The sequence below is a fragment of the Bufo bufo genome, chromosome 5 (genome assembly GCF_905171765.1).
Source record: "Bufo bufo chromosome 5, aBufBuf1.1, whole genome shotgun sequence".
Lineage (NCBI taxonomy): Eukaryota > Metazoa > Chordata > Amphibia > Anura > Bufonidae > Bufo > Bufo bufo.
The window spans coordinates 114,876,427-114,895,918 of NC_053393.1; the positions used below are offsets into that span (position 1 = coordinate 114,876,427).

The 19,492-nt window shown below is 45.3% G+C and overlaps 1 protein-coding gene across 1 annotated transcript in view; it reads right to left on the reverse strand.

Annotated features, from left to right (window-relative positions):
* The window catches only part of SLCO5A1 (solute carrier organic anion transporter family member 5A1), a 110,818-nt gene extending 92,839 nt beyond the window's left edge, over positions 1 to 17,979 (reverse strand). Inside the window, exons 1-2 of the mRNA XM_040431225.1 lie at positions 17,834 to 17,979; positions 9,483 to 10,876 (exon numbers count right to left, since the gene is read on the reverse strand). Of these exons, the coding sequence (XP_040287159.1) occupies positions 9,483 to 10,455 (973 nt within the window). The 5' untranslated portion in view covers positions 10,456 to 10,876; positions 17,834 to 17,979. The remainder of the gene's footprint in view (positions 1 to 9,482; positions 10,877 to 17,833) is intronic.
* Positions 17,980 to 19,492: the final 1,513 nt, after the last annotated feature.

A 19,492-nucleotide genomic window follows, 5' to 3' on the forward strand; every position in this document is an offset into this window, starting at 1 on the left:
ATACAGGGACACCCCCATCTGGACATTCACTGCAAACTGCCAGCAAGTCCAGGGCTCCAGATTGCGACCAAAATGGTCGCCAATGCGCCTCAAAATTTGCAGATGGCGACAAGACTTTTTAGTCTTGTCGCCATTTGCGACTGTACCGCTGCGATCCTGCGCAGCTTAAGTTCCCTTCACTAGCACACCGCACAGTGGAGAAGGAAGGAGTCCCTCCCTCTCCACTGTGACGCGGCCGCCACCACCACCAATGGGGATATAGCAGGGAGGAGGAGGGAAGGAGCTGTCGCCACTGCGCCACCAATGAATGTAAAACATAAGTATAGGCAGCGGTATCACAGACCCGGCACCCGGCCTCAATAACAGGGCATGCGATCCGCAGCCATTAACCCCTCAGGTGCCACAGATCACATGCCCTGTTATTGAGGCCGGGTGCCCGGTCTGTGATACCGCTGCCTATACTTATGTTTTACATACAATTGTATAAATGAGTCAAAGAGGACCTTTCATGGGTCCAAAGAATCTGAACTTATCAGCAGGCTGCATAGAGCGGCGCCCAGGGATCTAAGTGCACTTACTATTATTCCTGGCCGCCGCTCCGTTCGTCTGCTGTGGCCCCCGGTATTTTCAGCATTCAGAGGAAGGAGGAGGAGACGCCAGTGTCTCTCCTTCTCCCTGACAGCAGCGCTGTCCAATCACAGCACAGAACTCAGAGCCAAGGAGAAAAAAAAACTCCCTGGCTCTGCGCTGTGATTGGACAGCGCTGCTGTCAGGGAGAAGGAGAGACACTGGCGTCTCCTCCTCCTTCCTCTGAATGCTGAAAATACCGGTGGCCACAGCGGACGAACGGAGCGGCGCCCAGGAATAATAGTAAGTGCACTTAGATCCCTGGGCGCCGCTCTATGCAGCCTGCTACTGAGTTCATATTCTTTGGACCCATGAAAGGTCCTCTTTAAACATTCATTGGTGGTGCAGTGCGCTCTCCCAAAGCCTCTCCCCCCCCCCCCCCCCCCCCATTATCACTAGCCACAAGTCGTCCCCGTCTCCACCCCAGTGGTGGCAGTGGCAGATTACACTGCTGGGGCTCAGATCGTTACCATGGCAGCCAGGACGCTACAGAAGCCCTGGCTGCCATGTTCAGCTCCCTGCTGCTGTGTGCACAGAGCCCAGGGCAGCAGGGAGATGTGAGCTCCTATTCACCCTGATAGATCTCTATCAGGGTGAATAGGACAAGGGAAGAAAAGATCCAGGTTCTAGTCCCTAAGGGAAGAAATGGTTGTTAAATAAAAAGTAAAAAAAAACACCAAAATACTAAAAGTTTAAATGGTCCCCTTCCCAGTTTTTCATATAAAATTTACAAACAATAAAGAACATATTACATATCGCCACGTCCCAAAAAGTGTGATCTATTATAATCTAAAAAAATATTTCCGCTCGGTGAAGGCCGTAACAGAAAAAAAAAAACTCTAAACCACGCAATTCGCCATTTTTAGTCACCTTGTCCCCCAGAAAATGTCCCTGGATGGGAGAGGTATGTGGTGCTGTTTTCTCCTATATGTAGTGCACCTGCGTCTCATCTTCTCAAAGTCCTTTTTTTTAAAATTATATGCATTTTAAATTTGGCGACTAAAAAATTTAATTTGGCTCCTAAATTTTTTCGTTTAGGAGCCAATGGCTCCTGGTCATTTTTTTTTTGTCTGGAGCACTGAAGTCATTCATAACTAATAACAGGAATAACAGAGGAATGGTGCAACATAAGGTCATAAGAATAGATCCTCCAGGATTGTTATTACATGGAGCGGTGCAAGTTGTTACCAAAACAGACAAGTCAGGAGAGGTAAGGGGTCCTCTTTAACGGCATGTGATAAATAGCGATCTTAGGACAAACCCATTAAACCTCATAAAATCACTGCAACAGTGACCTCAGTGGTGCCGACCCTCCAGAGCAACAGTGACCTCAGTGGTGCCGACCCCCTCAGAGCAACAGTGTCCTCAGCTAAATTAAAAATTGTCTAAATTTGCTATTTATGCATGGAAGACAGTTCTAGAGTATTAGTAATGGTTTCCCTGCATAAATAGCAACCTCTTAATTTTATACAGGCCTTCGTATTAACTATCTGAATTACTGTAACTTTCGTACTCCTCATCGGCTGAAAATACTCCTCAAAAATGGTAAGAGGAGTATTTTTACTCTTCGAGAAAAAATGTAGCGCGACCTCTGGTTCCCACAATGTTAGAAGCATACAATTGTCCAAAATGTCTTGGTATGTTAAACCATTGAGATTTCCCTTCACTGGAACTTCACTGTGGCCTAGGCCAACCCCTGAAAAACAACCCCATAGCATTATCACTTATCCACCAAATCCTACAGTTGGCACAATGCATTTCAGGCTGGTAATGTTCTCCTGGCATTCACCAAACCCGGACTCTTCCTTAAGACTATAATAAATGAAGTTCCAGCACTGCAAAGTAATTGTTGTATCATTTGTCTCTTTATTCGTGGCAGCAAATTTACAGCATGTGGATCAAACCTCACACTCAAACACCAGTTGACGCGTTTCAGACACTTAGTCCTCAAGACTATCAGATAGAGAAGCCTGACTCATCATTCCACAGAACATGTTTACACTGCTCCAGAGTCCAGTAGCTACATGCTTTACACCGCTCCATCTAATGCTTGGCATTGTGCTTGGTCATGTAAGGCTTGCCTGCAGCTGCTCGGCCATGGAAACCCATGCCAGGAATCTGCCAGCGCCAGATGTTGATGCCAGAAGAGGTTTGGATCTCTGCAGCTATTTTGAGTGCGCCAAGGGTTGCCGACTTTTATGCACACCTCAGTGCTTGGAGACGCCACACTGTACCTTTATGTGGTCTGCCACTTTGTGGCTAAGTTGCTGTGGTTCCTATACACATCCACTTTGCATTAATACCACTCATGGTTGATGGTGGAATATCTAGGTGAGAACAGTTTGGGGAAGGCTCTTTTCTGTTCCAACATGAACAAAGCAGTGCACAAAGCAAGGTCCATAAAGGCATGGAAGAACTTGACTGGTCCGCACTAGAAGAAATTTCACAACTGACTTGTTCCAATGGTGACAGCCTACAAGAATGCAGTGAACTCTTTAGCATGTGCCATTGTTTCACAAATTGCTTACACACCCGTGGCCATGGGAGTGAATGAAACACCAGAATTCAATGCTTCTGGCCATGTCATCGGTTTATAAGAAAGCAGAGGATCGATAGGACAGAATAAAGCAGAAATCGGTACATTGCTGTCTCTTTATAGTGAATTTATTAGATGCAATGAGATGAATAAATGCTGAATAAGTAGCTGTCTCTGCTGTGTGAAGGTGGAAGATACTTAAAAATGTAATATGTTTTCTCTATTGATTGATGGATTACACGGATTAACGGTACATGGGTCTCTCACTTTTATATTGGCAGAAAAGGCAATACGGTTAACTAATTCTATCCTTGCAATCTCTTGGGTAGGATTCATCTGTGGGGGCCAAAATGAGAGCTAAGTACGGTAATCTATTTTCACTCGCCTGCATCTCACCCACGCACGCCTCAAACTGCTGGTTTTCACAGAAGCCCATGAGCCAAGAAACCACAGTAACAATACAGAACAACCTTGTAACAAACATTTTACAGAATGCTATATCCTTCTACAAATAAATCCGAGGTGTGCACCTCCTATTGTGTTCACTTCAAACAATACTAGAACAGAGGTATAAAAGGAAAGCAAACAATCATTAGATAAAACAAGAGATACAATTTAGCCAAAATCATAGTAATGCAGCAAGTAAATGTGGAGTACACATCATGCATCGTGAAGACCATTGCGTGACTAGCGCCAACGCTTGGAATCCTCTAGGGCTTTTCATTTCTAGGCTACCACTTTCAAGAGTAGTCAAAATGAAGACCTCGCTCATCAAACCTGGTCAGTGTAACATGCAGGCAAAAACTGAAAATGATTCACTGCAGGTCAGCATTATAGAACTGTAGCTCAGAGGTAATTGCTATGCCACGAAGGGAAGCAAACATCAGAATTAGTGCTTGAGCTGCACTTTCATTTCTAAAGAACCGTGTTACAATGTTAAAATGCTACTTTTCTCACTGGCCACTAAGCCTAATAATAGGCTAAGTTCTGTAGACATCACTTTTTGGCAGTTATCTTATCATCACAGGCAGGATTACAATGACAGATAACACATTTGTACAGAATAAGACAGGATCCATTGTTTACAATAGGTGATGTCACAACTTATCTACTCCCCCTCCCTGCACAATGATCTCTGCACTGGTCACGCAGTCTATAGACGACAATGAAAATCTCCTGTCCACTGTGCCTATAGTTCATGTGGATGCTTTAAAGCATATCTCTAAATGCGGTTAACAGCAGCTCAGACCAGATGGCCACCCCTATAATCACGTCCAGAAAATAAAAGAATCTATAATCAGAAAATATAAAAAAACTCACTGCTTCCTGAGGAAAATACTGCTTAGCGAATCACTGGCTGAGTGGTCATCTGCTGTATGTCTAGAGGGACCAGGAAGCAGAGACCAGCAGATAAGAAGTATCAGAACAAGAGCAGTGGGGATCGGTGAGGTATCAGTTCTTTGTTTTATTATGCTATTTTGATCTTTTTTTTTTTTTAAACAAAAGTTATCAGCCAGATAGTCCCTTTAATTAGGACCTGTCAGCTCTCCTGGCTTGTATGTTCTAGAAAAAAAATATTTGCCCATGATACAGTGCGTTCGGAAAGTCTTCAGACTTTATTTCACATTTTATCTTGCGATATTGTGCTAAAATAAAATATAAAAATTTTTAAAAAAAAGGAGTTTCCCCTATCATTCTGTACTCAATACCCCATATAAAAAATCTAAATAGAATTTAAAAAATGTTTGCAAATGTATTAAAAGGAAAAACTAAAATTTTGCATGGACATAATAAGGCTACTATCAAGCCAGCATTTTTGATGGATCCTTCATGGATCAGCAAAAACGCTTCCGTCATGATAATACAACCATCTGTATCCGTTTTGAACGGATCCGGTTGTATTATGTTTAAAATAGCCAAGACGGATCCGTCATGAACACCATAGAAAGTCAATGGGGGATGGATCCGTTTTCTATTGGGCCCGAGAAAACGGATCCGTCCCGATTGACTTACATTGTGAGTCATGACAAATCCGTCTTGCTCCGCACCACATTGCGGACAGAAAAACGCTGCGTTATTCTGTCCGCGATGGGAATGCAACCAAACGGAACGCATTCTGGTGCATTCCGTTTTGTTCAGTTCAGTTTTTTCCCCATTGATGCATTTTCCCCCGCTATTGAGTTCCTATGACAGATCTCAATATCGGAAAGGAAAGCGGAGATGTGAAAGTAGCCTTATTCAGACACTTTGCTGTGATTCCAATTTCTCTTGATCATCTTTGAGATGTTTCTACACCTTGATTGAAATCACCTGTGCAAATTCAGTTGATTGGACATGATTTGGAAAGACTCAGCCATGTCTACTGTATATAAGGTCTCACAGCTGAAAATGCATATCAGAGCAAAAACAAAGCCACGAGGAGGAAAGAACTGCCTGAAGAGCTCAGAGACAGTATTGTGTAGAGGCACAGATCTGGAGAAGAGTACCAAAAAATTTTGCTGTACTGAAAGTCCCAAAGAGCACAGTGGCCTCCATAATTCTTAAAAGGAAGAAGTTTTGAACAACCAGGCCTCTTCCTAGAGTTGGCTGCCTCTCCAAACTAAGTACTGGGGGAAAAGGGCCTTGGTAAGAGAGGTAACCAAGAAACCAATGTTCACTCTAGGTGAGCTCCAAAGATCTTGTGTACAGACGGGAGAAACATCCAGAAGGTCAACCATAACTGCAGCACTCCACCAATCTGGGCTTTATGGCCAGAAAGAAGCATCTCTTCAGTAAAAGACAAATGAAAACCCACTTGGAGTTTGCAAAAAAAGCACTTAAAGAACTCTCCAGCTGTGAGAAACAAGATTGTTTGGTCTGATGATTGAACTTTCTGGCCTCAATTTTAAGTGTCATGTCTGGAGAAAACCAAGCACTGCTCATTACCTGCCCAATACCAACCCTACAGTAAAGCATGGTGGTGGCAGTATCATGCGGTGGGTGTGTTTTTCAGTGGCTGGGACAAGGAGACTGGTCAGAGTTTAGGGAAAGCTGAATGGAGCAAAGTACAGAGATATTCTTAATGAAAACCTGATCCACTGTGTTCTGGGCCTCAGACTGGGCAGATGGTTCACATTCCAACAAGACATTGACCCTTAAGTACACAGCCAAGACAACACAAGGTGACTTACAGACAACTCTGTGAATGTCCTTGATGGGCCCAGCCAGACCCCTGACTTGAACCCCACTAAATATCTCTGGAGAGTCCTGAAAGTGGCTGTCTACCCACTGTCCCCATCCAACCTGACAGAGCTTGAGAAGATCTGCAGAGAAGAACTGCAAGAAATCCCTCAAGGTGCTTCAACTACGTACTGAGTAAAGGGTCTGAATACTTATGTCAAAGGCCAGATTTTAGTATTTTCTTTTCAATAAATTAGCAAAGATTTTGAACATTCTGTTTTCACTTTGGGGTATTGAGTACTGAATGATTTTTCTTTTAACTTTAGCACAATGCTGCAACATAACAAAATATGAAAAAGGTTAAGGGTCTGAAGACTTTTTGAATGCACTGTATAACAACACTACCGTTCCTCTTTTACTCTTCCTAGATTTAGTAAACTATTACTGATTTTCTTGAAGTATTTTTCTTTTCTTTTTCTGCAGCCTCTAGACTCTTATGTAGATGATGTTATCATTCATATTTTTACAAATGCAACTTCTTTTTTGCAGCCTCGGCATATGACCTTGCTACCGCTTAGTCTTTCACGCCAGAATTTTAAGAATCCCGGATCAATGTACGAGGTAACGTGATGTATCAAATGGATGTTAAGGAAGAACAAAAGAAATGTGATATTTGACTTCCTTTAAGGCTAGTTCTGAAACTAATAATAAATGGCATAAAATATTTGATTTGTGTAAGATATACCAACAGACAAGTGCCTGTAAATTCCCATGTGCCCTGGATTATACATAGCAGAACAGCTGGTGTAATAACCTTACATATTAAAGTACAAGGTGCCTTACTCCTGCAACCAAGGTCACTTATCACATTGCCGATTATCATACTGGACCAGTGCCTTTCCCACACAGTGCTGACCCCTTCCAGGCCACATGTTTTTACTACAACAATTGGGGTTTGACAAGTTCCATTAATGAATATGAACTTTGAAAATCTCATTTTGCAACGCAGACTTCTTTTTTTAAGGTATTAATTCGACTAGAATCTTACCCAAATAACATTCAGTGCCATAAATCTTTAAAAAGATTTGTACCTCTTCCATGTTCTGGACCCAGTCCTGGTTTTGGCTTTCAAATACTGATGCAAAACACTCACCAAAATGCTGCCATGTAAGGGTCCATTCACACGTCCATAGTGTATTGCAATACGCAATACACCCGGCCGGCACCCCCATAGAACTGCCTATTCTTGTCCGCAATTGCGGACAAGAATAGAACATATTCTATTTTTTTCCGGAGCCGCGGCACTGTGTGCTGTCCGCATCTATTTTTGCCCCATAGAGAATGAATGGGTCCGCACCCGTTCCGCAGAATTGCACATTCACAGACGTGTGAATGGACCCTTAAAGTGACAGATAACTACATCATTTTTCAGAGCCCACTTACTCCAGTTTGTAGTAACACAATGAAATATGCCCCATTGAACAAAATTCTACAAGCAGTTAAAAGGGTTATCCCATAAATGTAAAACTCGTTTACCCACTTATCTGTTGGACTGTCTTCAATTTTTGTGGGTGGGCAACAGTTCATCAAGCACCTGCATCTCCCAGGATGCACTGCAATCACCGTATTTTTCACCCTATAAGACACACTTCCCCCCCCCCCCCCCCCCCAAAGTCTTATGGAGCAAATACTAATGAAAGCTTCAATTATGGAAGCATTCATTAGTACAGGAGGACCATATTCACCATAAACTGTATTCACCAGTTCCCGTGCAGGCTCGGTACTCAGGGCTTCCTCGTCTTCTCCTGCAGGGCTCCACGCGCTATGACCTGCGCACAGAGTGAGGATGTCGGCGCGTTCTCATGCTGCGCGACGTCAGGTCACAGCATTGAAGGAAGACCAGGAAAAGAGCTGAATCTCAGGAGTGGCGGTGGCGTCCGGAGCAGGAGAGGCAAGTTGATTCATTTTTTGTCTGATCTGAGCTCTGAGTAACATGGGGGTCTGATGTGGGTTTTATTCACTTTGGGGCTCTGATCTGACGTCTGATTGGGGCTTATTCACATTGGGGGTCTGAATGAGGAGTCTTATTCACATTGGGGCTTTGATCTGAAGTCTGAATGGGGGTCTTTTTCACATTGGGGGTCTGTTCTGAAGTCTGATTGGGGGTCTTATGAACATTGGGCGTCTGAGCTGAGGTCTGAATAAAATTGGGCTTTTGATTGGGGGGTTCTAAGCTGAGGTCTGATTAATACTCGGGGTTTAATTGGAGCTCTAAGCTGAGGTCTGATTAACTGGTGGTCTGATCTGAGGTCTAAAGAAAATATTTTTTTTCTTATTTTCCTCCTCTAAAACCAAGGTGCATCTTATGGGCAGGTGAGTCTTATAAGGCAAAAAATATGGTAGTTCTTGTTCTCTGGTTACCCTTCCTTTTCTGCATAGAAAATAGTCCAACACATTTTTCTTCTCTACCGTCTAGAGAGAGATATAGATATATACCTCTATAAAATTAGAAGTATTTTGTAATGAATGGTGTCTAGACCATTTACCAATTAATTTGATAATCACTACACCAGCAATGAGGGGAGGGGAAGGTAACAGGGAAGATACTGAGCATGTTAGTCCACCTCTGAATGCAGGAGAAGTTGGACCAAAAGGATAAAAAGCAAGGGGCAATACGAAATAGTTTTATTATATGTACGGTATATTGCAATAATACTTCAGTTGAACTGCTCTGCTCATTTCATAATAATATTTTTTGTGGGAAACCCCTTTAACCCTCCTCTTATGTTAGCTTTCTGTTACTATCCATGATGTTAACGGGTCGGTTTTGACCCTAACACAAGAGGAGGGTTAAACATTTTGGAATTAACAACATCATGCAATCAATGCACAAATCAAGACAATTTGTATTCCATAGTCACACTTCATTCACACCTAGTAAGTTGATCGAGAGAAAGTTAAAATGAACCCCCTCTGTGCAATAATGGCTAGTTAACCTAGGAGAAAAAAAAACTCCTGACCATACAAGAGCAATGAAATACTTTGCTGGATCATGTAGCTTTCACGATCCTCTCTGATTTCAGGCCCAACAATGGTCACTGCATGTGGAGCACTGAAATGCATAGTGTTTTATCAGACAGACAGTGCTTTGTACACTTACCTAAGTAAAGTGAAGCATTCTCCTTCTTAACATTGTCATCCAAGTATGTTGGGCCCAGAGTGTAGATCGGAGTGGATCCCATGCCAATGAGAATTTGAGCGCAGACGAATAAAGCTACATACAGAGAATGGTCTTTTCCAGCCGAGTCTCCGGGACACATGGAGGAATCTAAGGGATCTTTGGCAGTTGTGTTGCCATTTGTGCACAACCCTTCCTTTGAAACTGAAGAGTTCAGCTCCTGAATTTGATAAGGTGGAGAAATGAAATGAGGTAAGGAGAACAGAGCTGCTCCAACGGCAATGAGCAAGCCCCCTACAGCGAGCCAACGTGGTCTACGTCCTCGTCCACCGAAATAGCTGATGAAAACAACCACTAAAAGACTACCGATATCAAAACAGCTCACCAAAAGACCAGACTCTGAGCTCTTTAGACTATACCTCCTTTCAATAGTAGTAATTACGCTACTTAAGTAGCCAGACACCATCAATGATTGGATAAAAGTCAAAAAGCACATGCAGACAAGAAAGCATCTAGAATCTGTCAGTGCTATGCCGAGACCACGGCTGCTTTTTATTGTAGAGAGCGTTATGGATGGAGAAATGCCTTTTTTATTGGTAATGGTGCCGCTGCATTCTGCCTTCTCCGCACTTAGAAAGCCAGAGGCTGCAAAAGAAAAGATTGTCCTAGAGGAAGGTGCGCTGCTTTGAGAGGACAGGGTTCTGTGATGGCCTTTTTTCAAGTTTGATTCTCTTTGACTATGTAAAAAAATGTTTTTTCCTATAACCGCTGTCTGTGATGTATCTACCTCCGTCGGCTGAAATTCTTGATAGTTTGCCTTACAGCACCCATTTAAGACAGGCAAACTTAGTGACCTGCAAGTGTCATTTTTTTCCATGGGTTCCGGTTCTTCATGACCCTCGCTAGAGTGGTAAGTGACGCTGAATAATTGTGGACTGGGATCTTCCAGGGCCATGGCTGGAAAATATGTCTTGTTCTAATGACGACTAAAATGTGAAATGATATAGAAATGTATTGAAATACTAATGTCATAATCTAAACCATTTCAACTATAGAACAGCAGTGGTCCTGCACTGGCCTTCTACTGTCCATAGAGGTGTTAGAAGGAACTTAATAGTCTTTAGAATGGATGTCCTAGGGATTATTAGAAAAACAGCCAAGCAGCTGTTCCTGCGCTGATTTCCTGCAAACTGTTCCATCCGGATAAGATGGTGATCAACAAAGAGGAGGCATTATAAGAGAGGAGGCCTCAGGCTGTGACACAATGCATTGCTCTTCTGCCATCACCGTCATCTTTCACATCTCTGGTTCCACCACAGGCAGTTCTTTCGTCCCCATTGTCTCCAGTAAATGTCTCCACTGGCAATTGTGCTGATCTGTAATGCAGAGAAAGAAAGCAAAGAAGGTCAGTGCTATGCTTCTGTCAGCAAAACACGGGCGAGGCTTAGGGAACCTTAAGTGCTAAATGTGCGAACTCTTCTACATTGCACATATTTATTAAAAAATACATGATCTGCAAAAGTGAGAACAATTTTCATGCAACTGCAGCCACAATCAAAATTTTGCTCAGATCCTTACACTTGCCCATTTTCCTGCTCTTCATCAACTTCAAGAACAGACTGTTCACTTGCTGCCTAACCTATCCCACCCCTTGACAGAGATTGTCATTGTCACGAGATAATCAATGTTACATGGTACTTGTCTGGTTTTACGAATAACCTCCATGATGTGGCCAAAAACATACAACTGATTGCCATGCGTTTTGCAGGTACCATGTGGTTACTATCAGTCCATAATCATTTCAAGAGGCTTTCCAGGAATAAAATGACCGATCCTCAAGACAGGTCATCAATATCTGATCGGTAGGGGTCCGATTCCTGGCACTCCCAAAGATCAGATATTTCAAGAGGCCATGCCGGTCCGGTCCGTGTTGCAGCCTCTTCTCAGGCCAGTAATGTCACATTCATCAGTCCCATGGCCTAAGCGCAACTCAGTCCCACACAAGTCAATGGCCCTGGGCTGCAATACCAAGTGCACCAAAATGCAGTTGCTATACAATGTATGACGCTGTGCTTGGTAAGCTGGGAGGAGACCGCATTGCTCACCGGAGCCTCACAGCTGATTGTGGCGGTGCAGGGACTCAGACCCCCAATCTAATACTGCTGACCTATCCTGAGGATATTCTTCTCCCGGAAAGCCTCTTTAAAGGGGTGCTCTGAGACTTTTTAACTGATGATCTATCCTCTGGATAGGTCATCAGTATCTGATCAGTGGGGGTACGACACCTGGATCAGCTGTTTGAGAAGGCACCAGTGCTCGCAGTAGCACCGCAGCCTTCTCGCAGCTTTGCCTAGTTCATGTGACGTCAGGTTCATCGGTCACGTGGCCTAGGCGCAGCACAGCCCCATTGAAATGAATGGGGCTGAGCGTGATACCAAGCACAGCCGCTATATAATGTACGAAGCTGTGCTTGGTGATCTGAGAGAAGGTCACAGAGCTGCCACGAGCACCAATGCCTTTTCAAACAGCTAATCGGATGGGGGGGGGGGGGGGCGTCTAGGGTGTTGGACCACCACAGATCAGATAATGATGACCTATTCAGAGGATAGGTCATTGATTAAAAAATCTACATATATAGTGTAGGAATAAATACATAGTATTCTTGTTTTGTATGTATGATACAATTAACAGCTCCCTCCTGCTCTCCTCTTGTACTGTTCCCTAATTTTTGTTTTGTAAATTTGATAACTATAAATCCATTTACATTATTATGGTTAGGCTACATTCACACAACTGTATTTGCGGACCCATTCATTTCAATGTGCTGTCCGCATCCGTAGATCCGTTCCGCTGCCCCGCAAAAAAGATAGAGCATGTCCTATCCTTGTCCGCAATCGCGGACAAGAATAGGCATTTCTATCATAGGGCCGGCTACATTCACACGGCCGGTATCCGTGTTTTGCGGGTCCGCAATTTGCGGACCGCAAAACACATACGGTCGTGTGAATGTAGCCTTATACAAAGCCAGTGATCTTTATATGATGTTATCCTTTTCCTCAGGAGCCCAGTAATACAAATTAATAGACAGGGTCTTTTCACCATGTATTAGGAATCTTCTGCTTAAGAAACAGGATGAGAACGGCCGAGCTGTGTGGGTGATCAATATTCTAGGGACATAGCTTCAACACTATTTACAGTCTCTGGAAACTAGGACACTTGTCGATTATATAAACATCATCAAAACTTTAAAATGTAAATTCAGGCTAAAACTGAACTCTCAACCTCCCACTCTCTGATAGATACAGCCAGATCCAGCTACAGTTTATAAGGAGGACTGAATAGAGGTGCTGAAGTCCCTGCACCATACGGGTGCTGAAGTCCCTGCACCATACGGGTGCTGAAGTCCCTGCACCATACGGGTGCTGAAGTCCCTGCACCATACGGGTGCTGAAGTCCCTGCACCATACGGGTGCTGAAGTCCCTGCACCATACGGGCTCTGGAGTCCCTGCACCATACGGGCTCTGGAGTCCCTGCACCATACGGGCTCTGGAGTCCCTGCACCATACGGGCTCTGGAGTCCCTGCACCATACGGGCTCTGGAGTCCCTGCACCATACGGATTCTGGAGTCCCTGCACCATACGAGTGCTGAAGTCCCTGCTCCATAAGGGTCCTGAAGTTCCTGCTCCATACGGGTGCTGAAGTCCCTGCACCATACGGGTGATGGAGTCCCTGCACCATACGGGTGATGGAGTCCCTGCACCATACGGGTGATGGAGTCCCTGCACCATACGGGTGCTGAAGTCCCTGCACCATACGGGTGCTGAAGTCCCTGCACCATACGGGTGCTGAAGTTGCTGCTCCATATGGGTCCTGAAGTTCCTACTCCACACTGGTGCTGAAGTCCCTGCACCATACGAGTGCTGAAGTCCCTGCTCCATAAGGGTCCTGAAGTTCCTGCTCCATACGGGTGCTGAAGTCCCTGCACCATACGGGTGCTGAAGTCCCTGCACCATACGGGTGCTGAAGTCCCTGCACCATACGGGTGCTGAAGTCCCTGCACCATACGGGCTCTGGAGTCCCTGCACCATACGGGCTCTGGAGTCCCTGCACCATACGGATTCTGGAGTCCCTGCACCATACGGGCTCTGGAGTCCCTGCACCATACGGGCTCTGGAGTCCCTGCACCATAAGGATTCTGGAGTCCCTGCACCATACGGGTTCTGGAGTCCCTGCACCATACGAGTGCTGAAGTCCCTGCTCCATAAGGGTCCTGAAGTTCCTGCTCCATACGGGTGCTGAAGTCCCTGCACCATACGGGTGCTGAAGTCCCTGCACCATACGGGTGCTGAAGTCCCTGCACCATACGGGTGCTGAAGTCCCTGCACCATACGGGTGATGGAGTCCCTGCACCATACGGGTGCTGAAGTCCCTGCACCATACGGGTGCTGAAGTCCCTGCACCATACGGGTGCTGAAGTTGCTGCTCCATATGGGTCCTGAAGTTCCTACTCCACACTGGTGCTGAAGTCCCTGCACCATACGAGTGCTGAAGTCCCTGCTCCATAAGGGTCCTGAAGTTCCTGCTCCATACGGGTGCTGAAGTCCCTGCACCATACGGGTGCTGAAGTCCCTGCACCATACGGGTGCTGAAGTCCCTGCACCATGCGGGTGCTGAAGTCCCTATTTCATTCAGATGGAGAAATCCCTGCTCTATATTGGTTCTGAAGTCCCTGGTAAAGTCGCTGCTTCATACAGGTGCTGAAATTCTTATGATCTGAAAGAAGCTGATCAGGGAAACCCTGAAGTGTGGGGCTCGAGAGAACAATGGTTTGGGCTGAGAGAGCAATTTTGTTGCTGAAAGCTTAGGGTAACGGACACATAGAAGACATGTTATGAGTAAGAACCAGTGTCACTAGTCACTAGGTTCGAAACATGTCAGCTATAGGACTCGGGCTCTGTCTCATGTTATTTTATTTTTTTAATGGATTTTTCAATAAATAATGATTTTTAATAGTTTGGGTGCCAGAATTGTTTGCCTTATTTTTAGAAATATAGAAGACACTACCTGCTTTTCAATAAAACATGTATTCCATATACTCTGAAAATAGTGCCCTAAATATAGCAGCAATGTATGGATAACGGGAGGGGGAAGACTTCTAGGCACGTATACTTATCTTCATGGAGAGATGGCGCCTTATGGAATTGCGATCTGCCAGCAGAGCACTTAGTAGGATTCTCCATAGCAGCCCAGTATCTGACATTACTGCAGATGCTGACACATATGTACGTTTTCACATATATGCCACCATTACAGTCTGGTAACGTGCAGAGGAACGTTCAAGGACTTCATAAGCAAATCACTTCTTAAAACTGCTGACCCTTACATTATGAACCCAGGCAATCCACCAAGGACAACGGGGGCTCCTCCGCTTACAATTGCCGGCTATGCACCAGCTCTGCACAATGGATGGAGAGTCTGCACGGCTCCTATTACTTTGATTGGGAGCTCTTCTGTTCTCTTAGCATCCATTGTTGAAGGAGACCTTTAACTCATGAAAATCCTACTCTAATAACTGGCCAGGGATGTGACCATTATGTATTGTGTGCCCAGGGCACGTTGGTGTCAGTATAATGAAGATATACTGAGGAGGAGTTTACAACAAAATCAATACCCCTGCCATCTTCTATCATTTGTCATGTAGTTGTGGCTCGGAGCTTTTATATAAATAATATCTAAAAATTATAAATTATTATAAAAGTATAAAAATGATATATATATATATTACAGGCTATAGCTACTAGAGAGGGGTCGTTGATCCAGGGAGATATTCTGATGCCTGATTGGAGTCGGGAAGGAATTTTTTTCCCCTTAAAGAGTTTCTGTCACCAGATATAACCCTATTAAGCTGGCTGACAGTAGCGATGTGCTAATGTCAGCAAAACCTAACTAGCCCATTCCTACTTTATCTATGCCCCCGTGACGCCAGAAATATAACTTGTGTAATATGCTAAGGGACTCCAGAACCCGTATGGTGCAGGGACTCGCAGGGTGCCAGCTTCCTCACCGCGCCTGCGCCGAGATTTTACCAGAGCACAGGGCTGGCAGACAGATACAAGCGCTGCCTGGCCCTGTCAATCAGGACTTGGAGGGAGGCGACAAAGGTGGGAGAATGGAGCCTCTAGGAGCAGGAACAACCCCCCCCCCCCCCCCTTGCTCCTAGGGGCTAATTAGCATATTATAAAAGTTAGTTTTCTGGCGTAACGGGGGCATAGATAAAAGTAGGAATAGGCTAGTTAGGTTTAGCTGACATTAGCACATCGCTTATGTCAGCTAGCTTAATAGGGTTAAATCTGGTGACAGAAACTCTTTAAGTGGGGAAAATTGGCTTCTACCTCACAGTTTTTTTTTTGCCTTCCTCTGGATCAACTTGCAGGATAACAGGCTGAACTGGATGGACAGATGTCGTTTTTTGGCTACTATGTTACTATTCGTTTAATTCCCGTATTGAGATTTTCTGATACCAGAATTAACAAGTGTGGAAGTTGCCTCATAAACAGTTGTGGAAATACAATTTTGACATCACAATAAAAGTTTGGTTCAGACCAGCAGTAAGAGGAAATCACGCATTGGACCACTGGGCGTGAGCTATTGGTGATGGGTTGGAAATTTGCAATGATTTTCTCCTGTTTGGGTCTATAATTAATAGAGAACCTCTAGATACAGGGGCGTAACTATAGGGGTACCGGGCCCAGGAGCCTGAGGGGGCCCAAAGACCTTCCTGCCACATAAGAAGACACCGGTATTATAGAAAGTGCATGGTGGTCAAGTTACACTTCTGGATGGAGGGAAGGGGTTAGGTCAAAAATTTGGCATGGGGGGGGGGGCTGTTTGTGCTTCCCTGGCCACAAAGCACTGAGGGAAGGGGCTCAAGCTGCAGTCTTGCACCAGGGCCCATGAGCCTTTAGCTACGCCGCTGTCTAAATACAATAGATGTGATGTGTCTATACCCATACCTATGTGACACCTATGTGATGTATGTGTCTATACCTATGTGATGTATCTGTCTATACCCATACCTATGTGATGTATCTGTCTATACCCATACCTATGTGATGTATCTGTCTATACCTATGTGATGTATGTATCTATACCTATACCTATGTGATGTATGTATCTATACCTATGTGACACCTATGTGATGTATGTGTCTATACCTATACCTATGTGACACCTATGTGATGTATGTATCTATACCTATACCTATGTGATGTATGTATCTATACCTATACCTATGTGATGTATCTGTCTATACCCATACCTATGTGATGTATCTGTCTATACCCATACCTATGTGATGTATGTATCTATACCTATGTGACACCTATGTGATGTATGTGTCTATACCTATACCTATGTGACACGTATGTGATGCATGTGTCTATACCCACACCTATGGGACACCTATGTGATGTATGTATCTATACCCACACCTATCGGACACCTATGTGATGCATGTATCTATACCCACACCTATGGGACACCTATGTGATGTATGTGTCTATACCCACACCTATCGGACACCTATGTGATGTATGTATCTATACCCACACCTATCGGACACCTATGTGATGCATGTATCTATACCCACACCTATGGGACACCTATGTGATGTATGTATCTATACCCACACCTATCGGACACCTATGTGATGCATGTGTCTATACCCAAGGCATTGACCCAAGGCCATCTGTTCTCAACCCAAGGGCAATAGAAAGAACAAATCTAGCCACAGGACACATCTCCGGGCTCGTGTCCCCATTAACCACATACACGTCCTATGGAATCCCAAGAAATAGTTCATTATGCATCTCAGAGATGGACCCTCCAAGATCAGCCCTGACCGTTTCCATGTTCTCCAAGGACTAAGGAGCTGATATTGAGTGATCTGGCAGGAGATGAGCGCTGGGTCATGGCAGGACAAGCCAGGAGGAGACAGTAATGTAATAGGGGGGCTGCACAGAACGTATTAGGGGACAGGAGCTGATGTTAAAGTGGGATCTGCTCCTGAAGGCACCATCTGTCCTCAGCACTGGAAGGTGGCAGGATGGCAGCACAGCCCCCAGTACCAGCATTGCCCCCTTTGTTCCCTGCTGTAATCCCATCCTCAGCCTGTGCCTTTGTCTCATCCCCCTCACTTATAGTAATGGGAGGCAGAGCAGGCTGATAGGATCACAGTGGTGTAGGATAGGATCACCGGCACTTTATCTGGAGTTATGGCTGGGGCAAACTATAGTGAAGAAAGGAAGGATGTAGCAGAGCTCAACTACTCACCGTGCGAGCCAGTGACCGCTGTGTGTGCTCGGCCACCATGCGTGCTCCCCCGGGCAGCGGTTCTTCCTACAGGCAGAAGGAGCTGACGTGCGGCGCCCCGGTCCCGGTCCCGTTATCCCACTGGACGAGGGGCAGCCCCGGTCACACAGCCACTCTCTTCTGCCTCACAATCTGCTCTAGCGGGATGCAAGGGGCAAGCGCCGCTGTGTAAGCCAATCAGAGGGAGCACAGCGGAGCCCATCAGCCAATCAGCGCGCAGCATTCCCATTGTCCGTCTGTTCTCTCCCGACCCCTCCCCACCTGCTGTGAGAAGCCCCGCCCATCGCTGGTGCTCAGGTCTGAAGGGAAGTGACACATGACAGAGAGGAACCCGGGGGCGAGTGCGGAGCGGGGGCCCCTGCGCTTCTGACACTTGTTCCTAGTAACTCCAGCTGTACAGTCATCACTGAATTGGACTAACCCCAGCAAGGTAGGGCACTTACAGTCTAAAGCATGGTCACCTACAATTTTGCAGACTGAGCATTTAATTGGGTTGAAAAAAACAAAACGAAGAACAGGGAATGTGCTAAATAATAAAATTATATACACTGCTCAAAAAAATAAAGGGAACACAAAAATAACACATCCTAGATCTGAGTTAATTAAATATTCTTCTGAAATACTTTGTTCTTTACATAGTTGAATGTGCTGACAACAAAATCACACAAAAATTAAAAAATTAAAAAATGGAAATCAAATTTTTTAACCCATGGAGGTTTGGATTTGGAGTCACACTCAAAATTAAAGTGGAAAAACACACTACAGGCTGATCCAACTTTGATGTGTGTGTGTGGCCTCCACGTGCCTGTATGACCTCCCTACAACGCCTGTGCATGCTCCTGATGAGGTGGCGGACGGTCTCCTGAGGGATCTCCTCCCAGACCTGGACTAAAGCATCTGCCAACTCCTGGACAGTCTGTGGTGCAACGTGACGTTGGTGGATAGAGCGAGACATGATGTCCCAGATGTGCTCAATTGGATTCAGGTCTGGGGAAGGGGCGGGCCAGTCCATAGCATCAATGCCTTCGTCTTGCAGGAACTGCTGACACACTCCAGCCACATGAGGTCTAGCATTGTCTTGCATTAGGAGGAACCCAGGGCCAACCGCACCAGCATATGGTCTCACAAGGGGTCTGAGGATCTCATCTCGGTACCTAATGGCAGTCAGGCTACCTCTGGCGAGCACATGGAGGGCTGTGCGGCCCTCCAAAGAAATGCCACCCCACACCATTACTGACCCAATGCCAAACCGGTCATGCTGGAGGATGTTGCAGGCAGCAGAACGTTCTCCACGGCGTCTCCAGACTCTGTCACGTCTGTCACATGTGCTCAGTGTGAACCTGCTTTCATCTGTGAAGAGCACAGGGCGCCAGTGGCGAATTTGCCAATCTTGGTGTTCTCTGGCAAATGCCAAACGTCCTGCACGGTGTTGGGCTGTAAGCACAACCCCCACCTGTAGACGTTGGGCCCTCATATCACCCTCATGGAGTCTGTTTCTGACCGTTTGAGCAGACACATGCACATTTGTGGCCTGCTGGAGATCATTTTGCAGGGCTCTGGCAGTGCTCCTCCTGTTCCTCCTTGCACAAAGGCGGAGGTAGTGGTCCTGCTGCTGGGTTG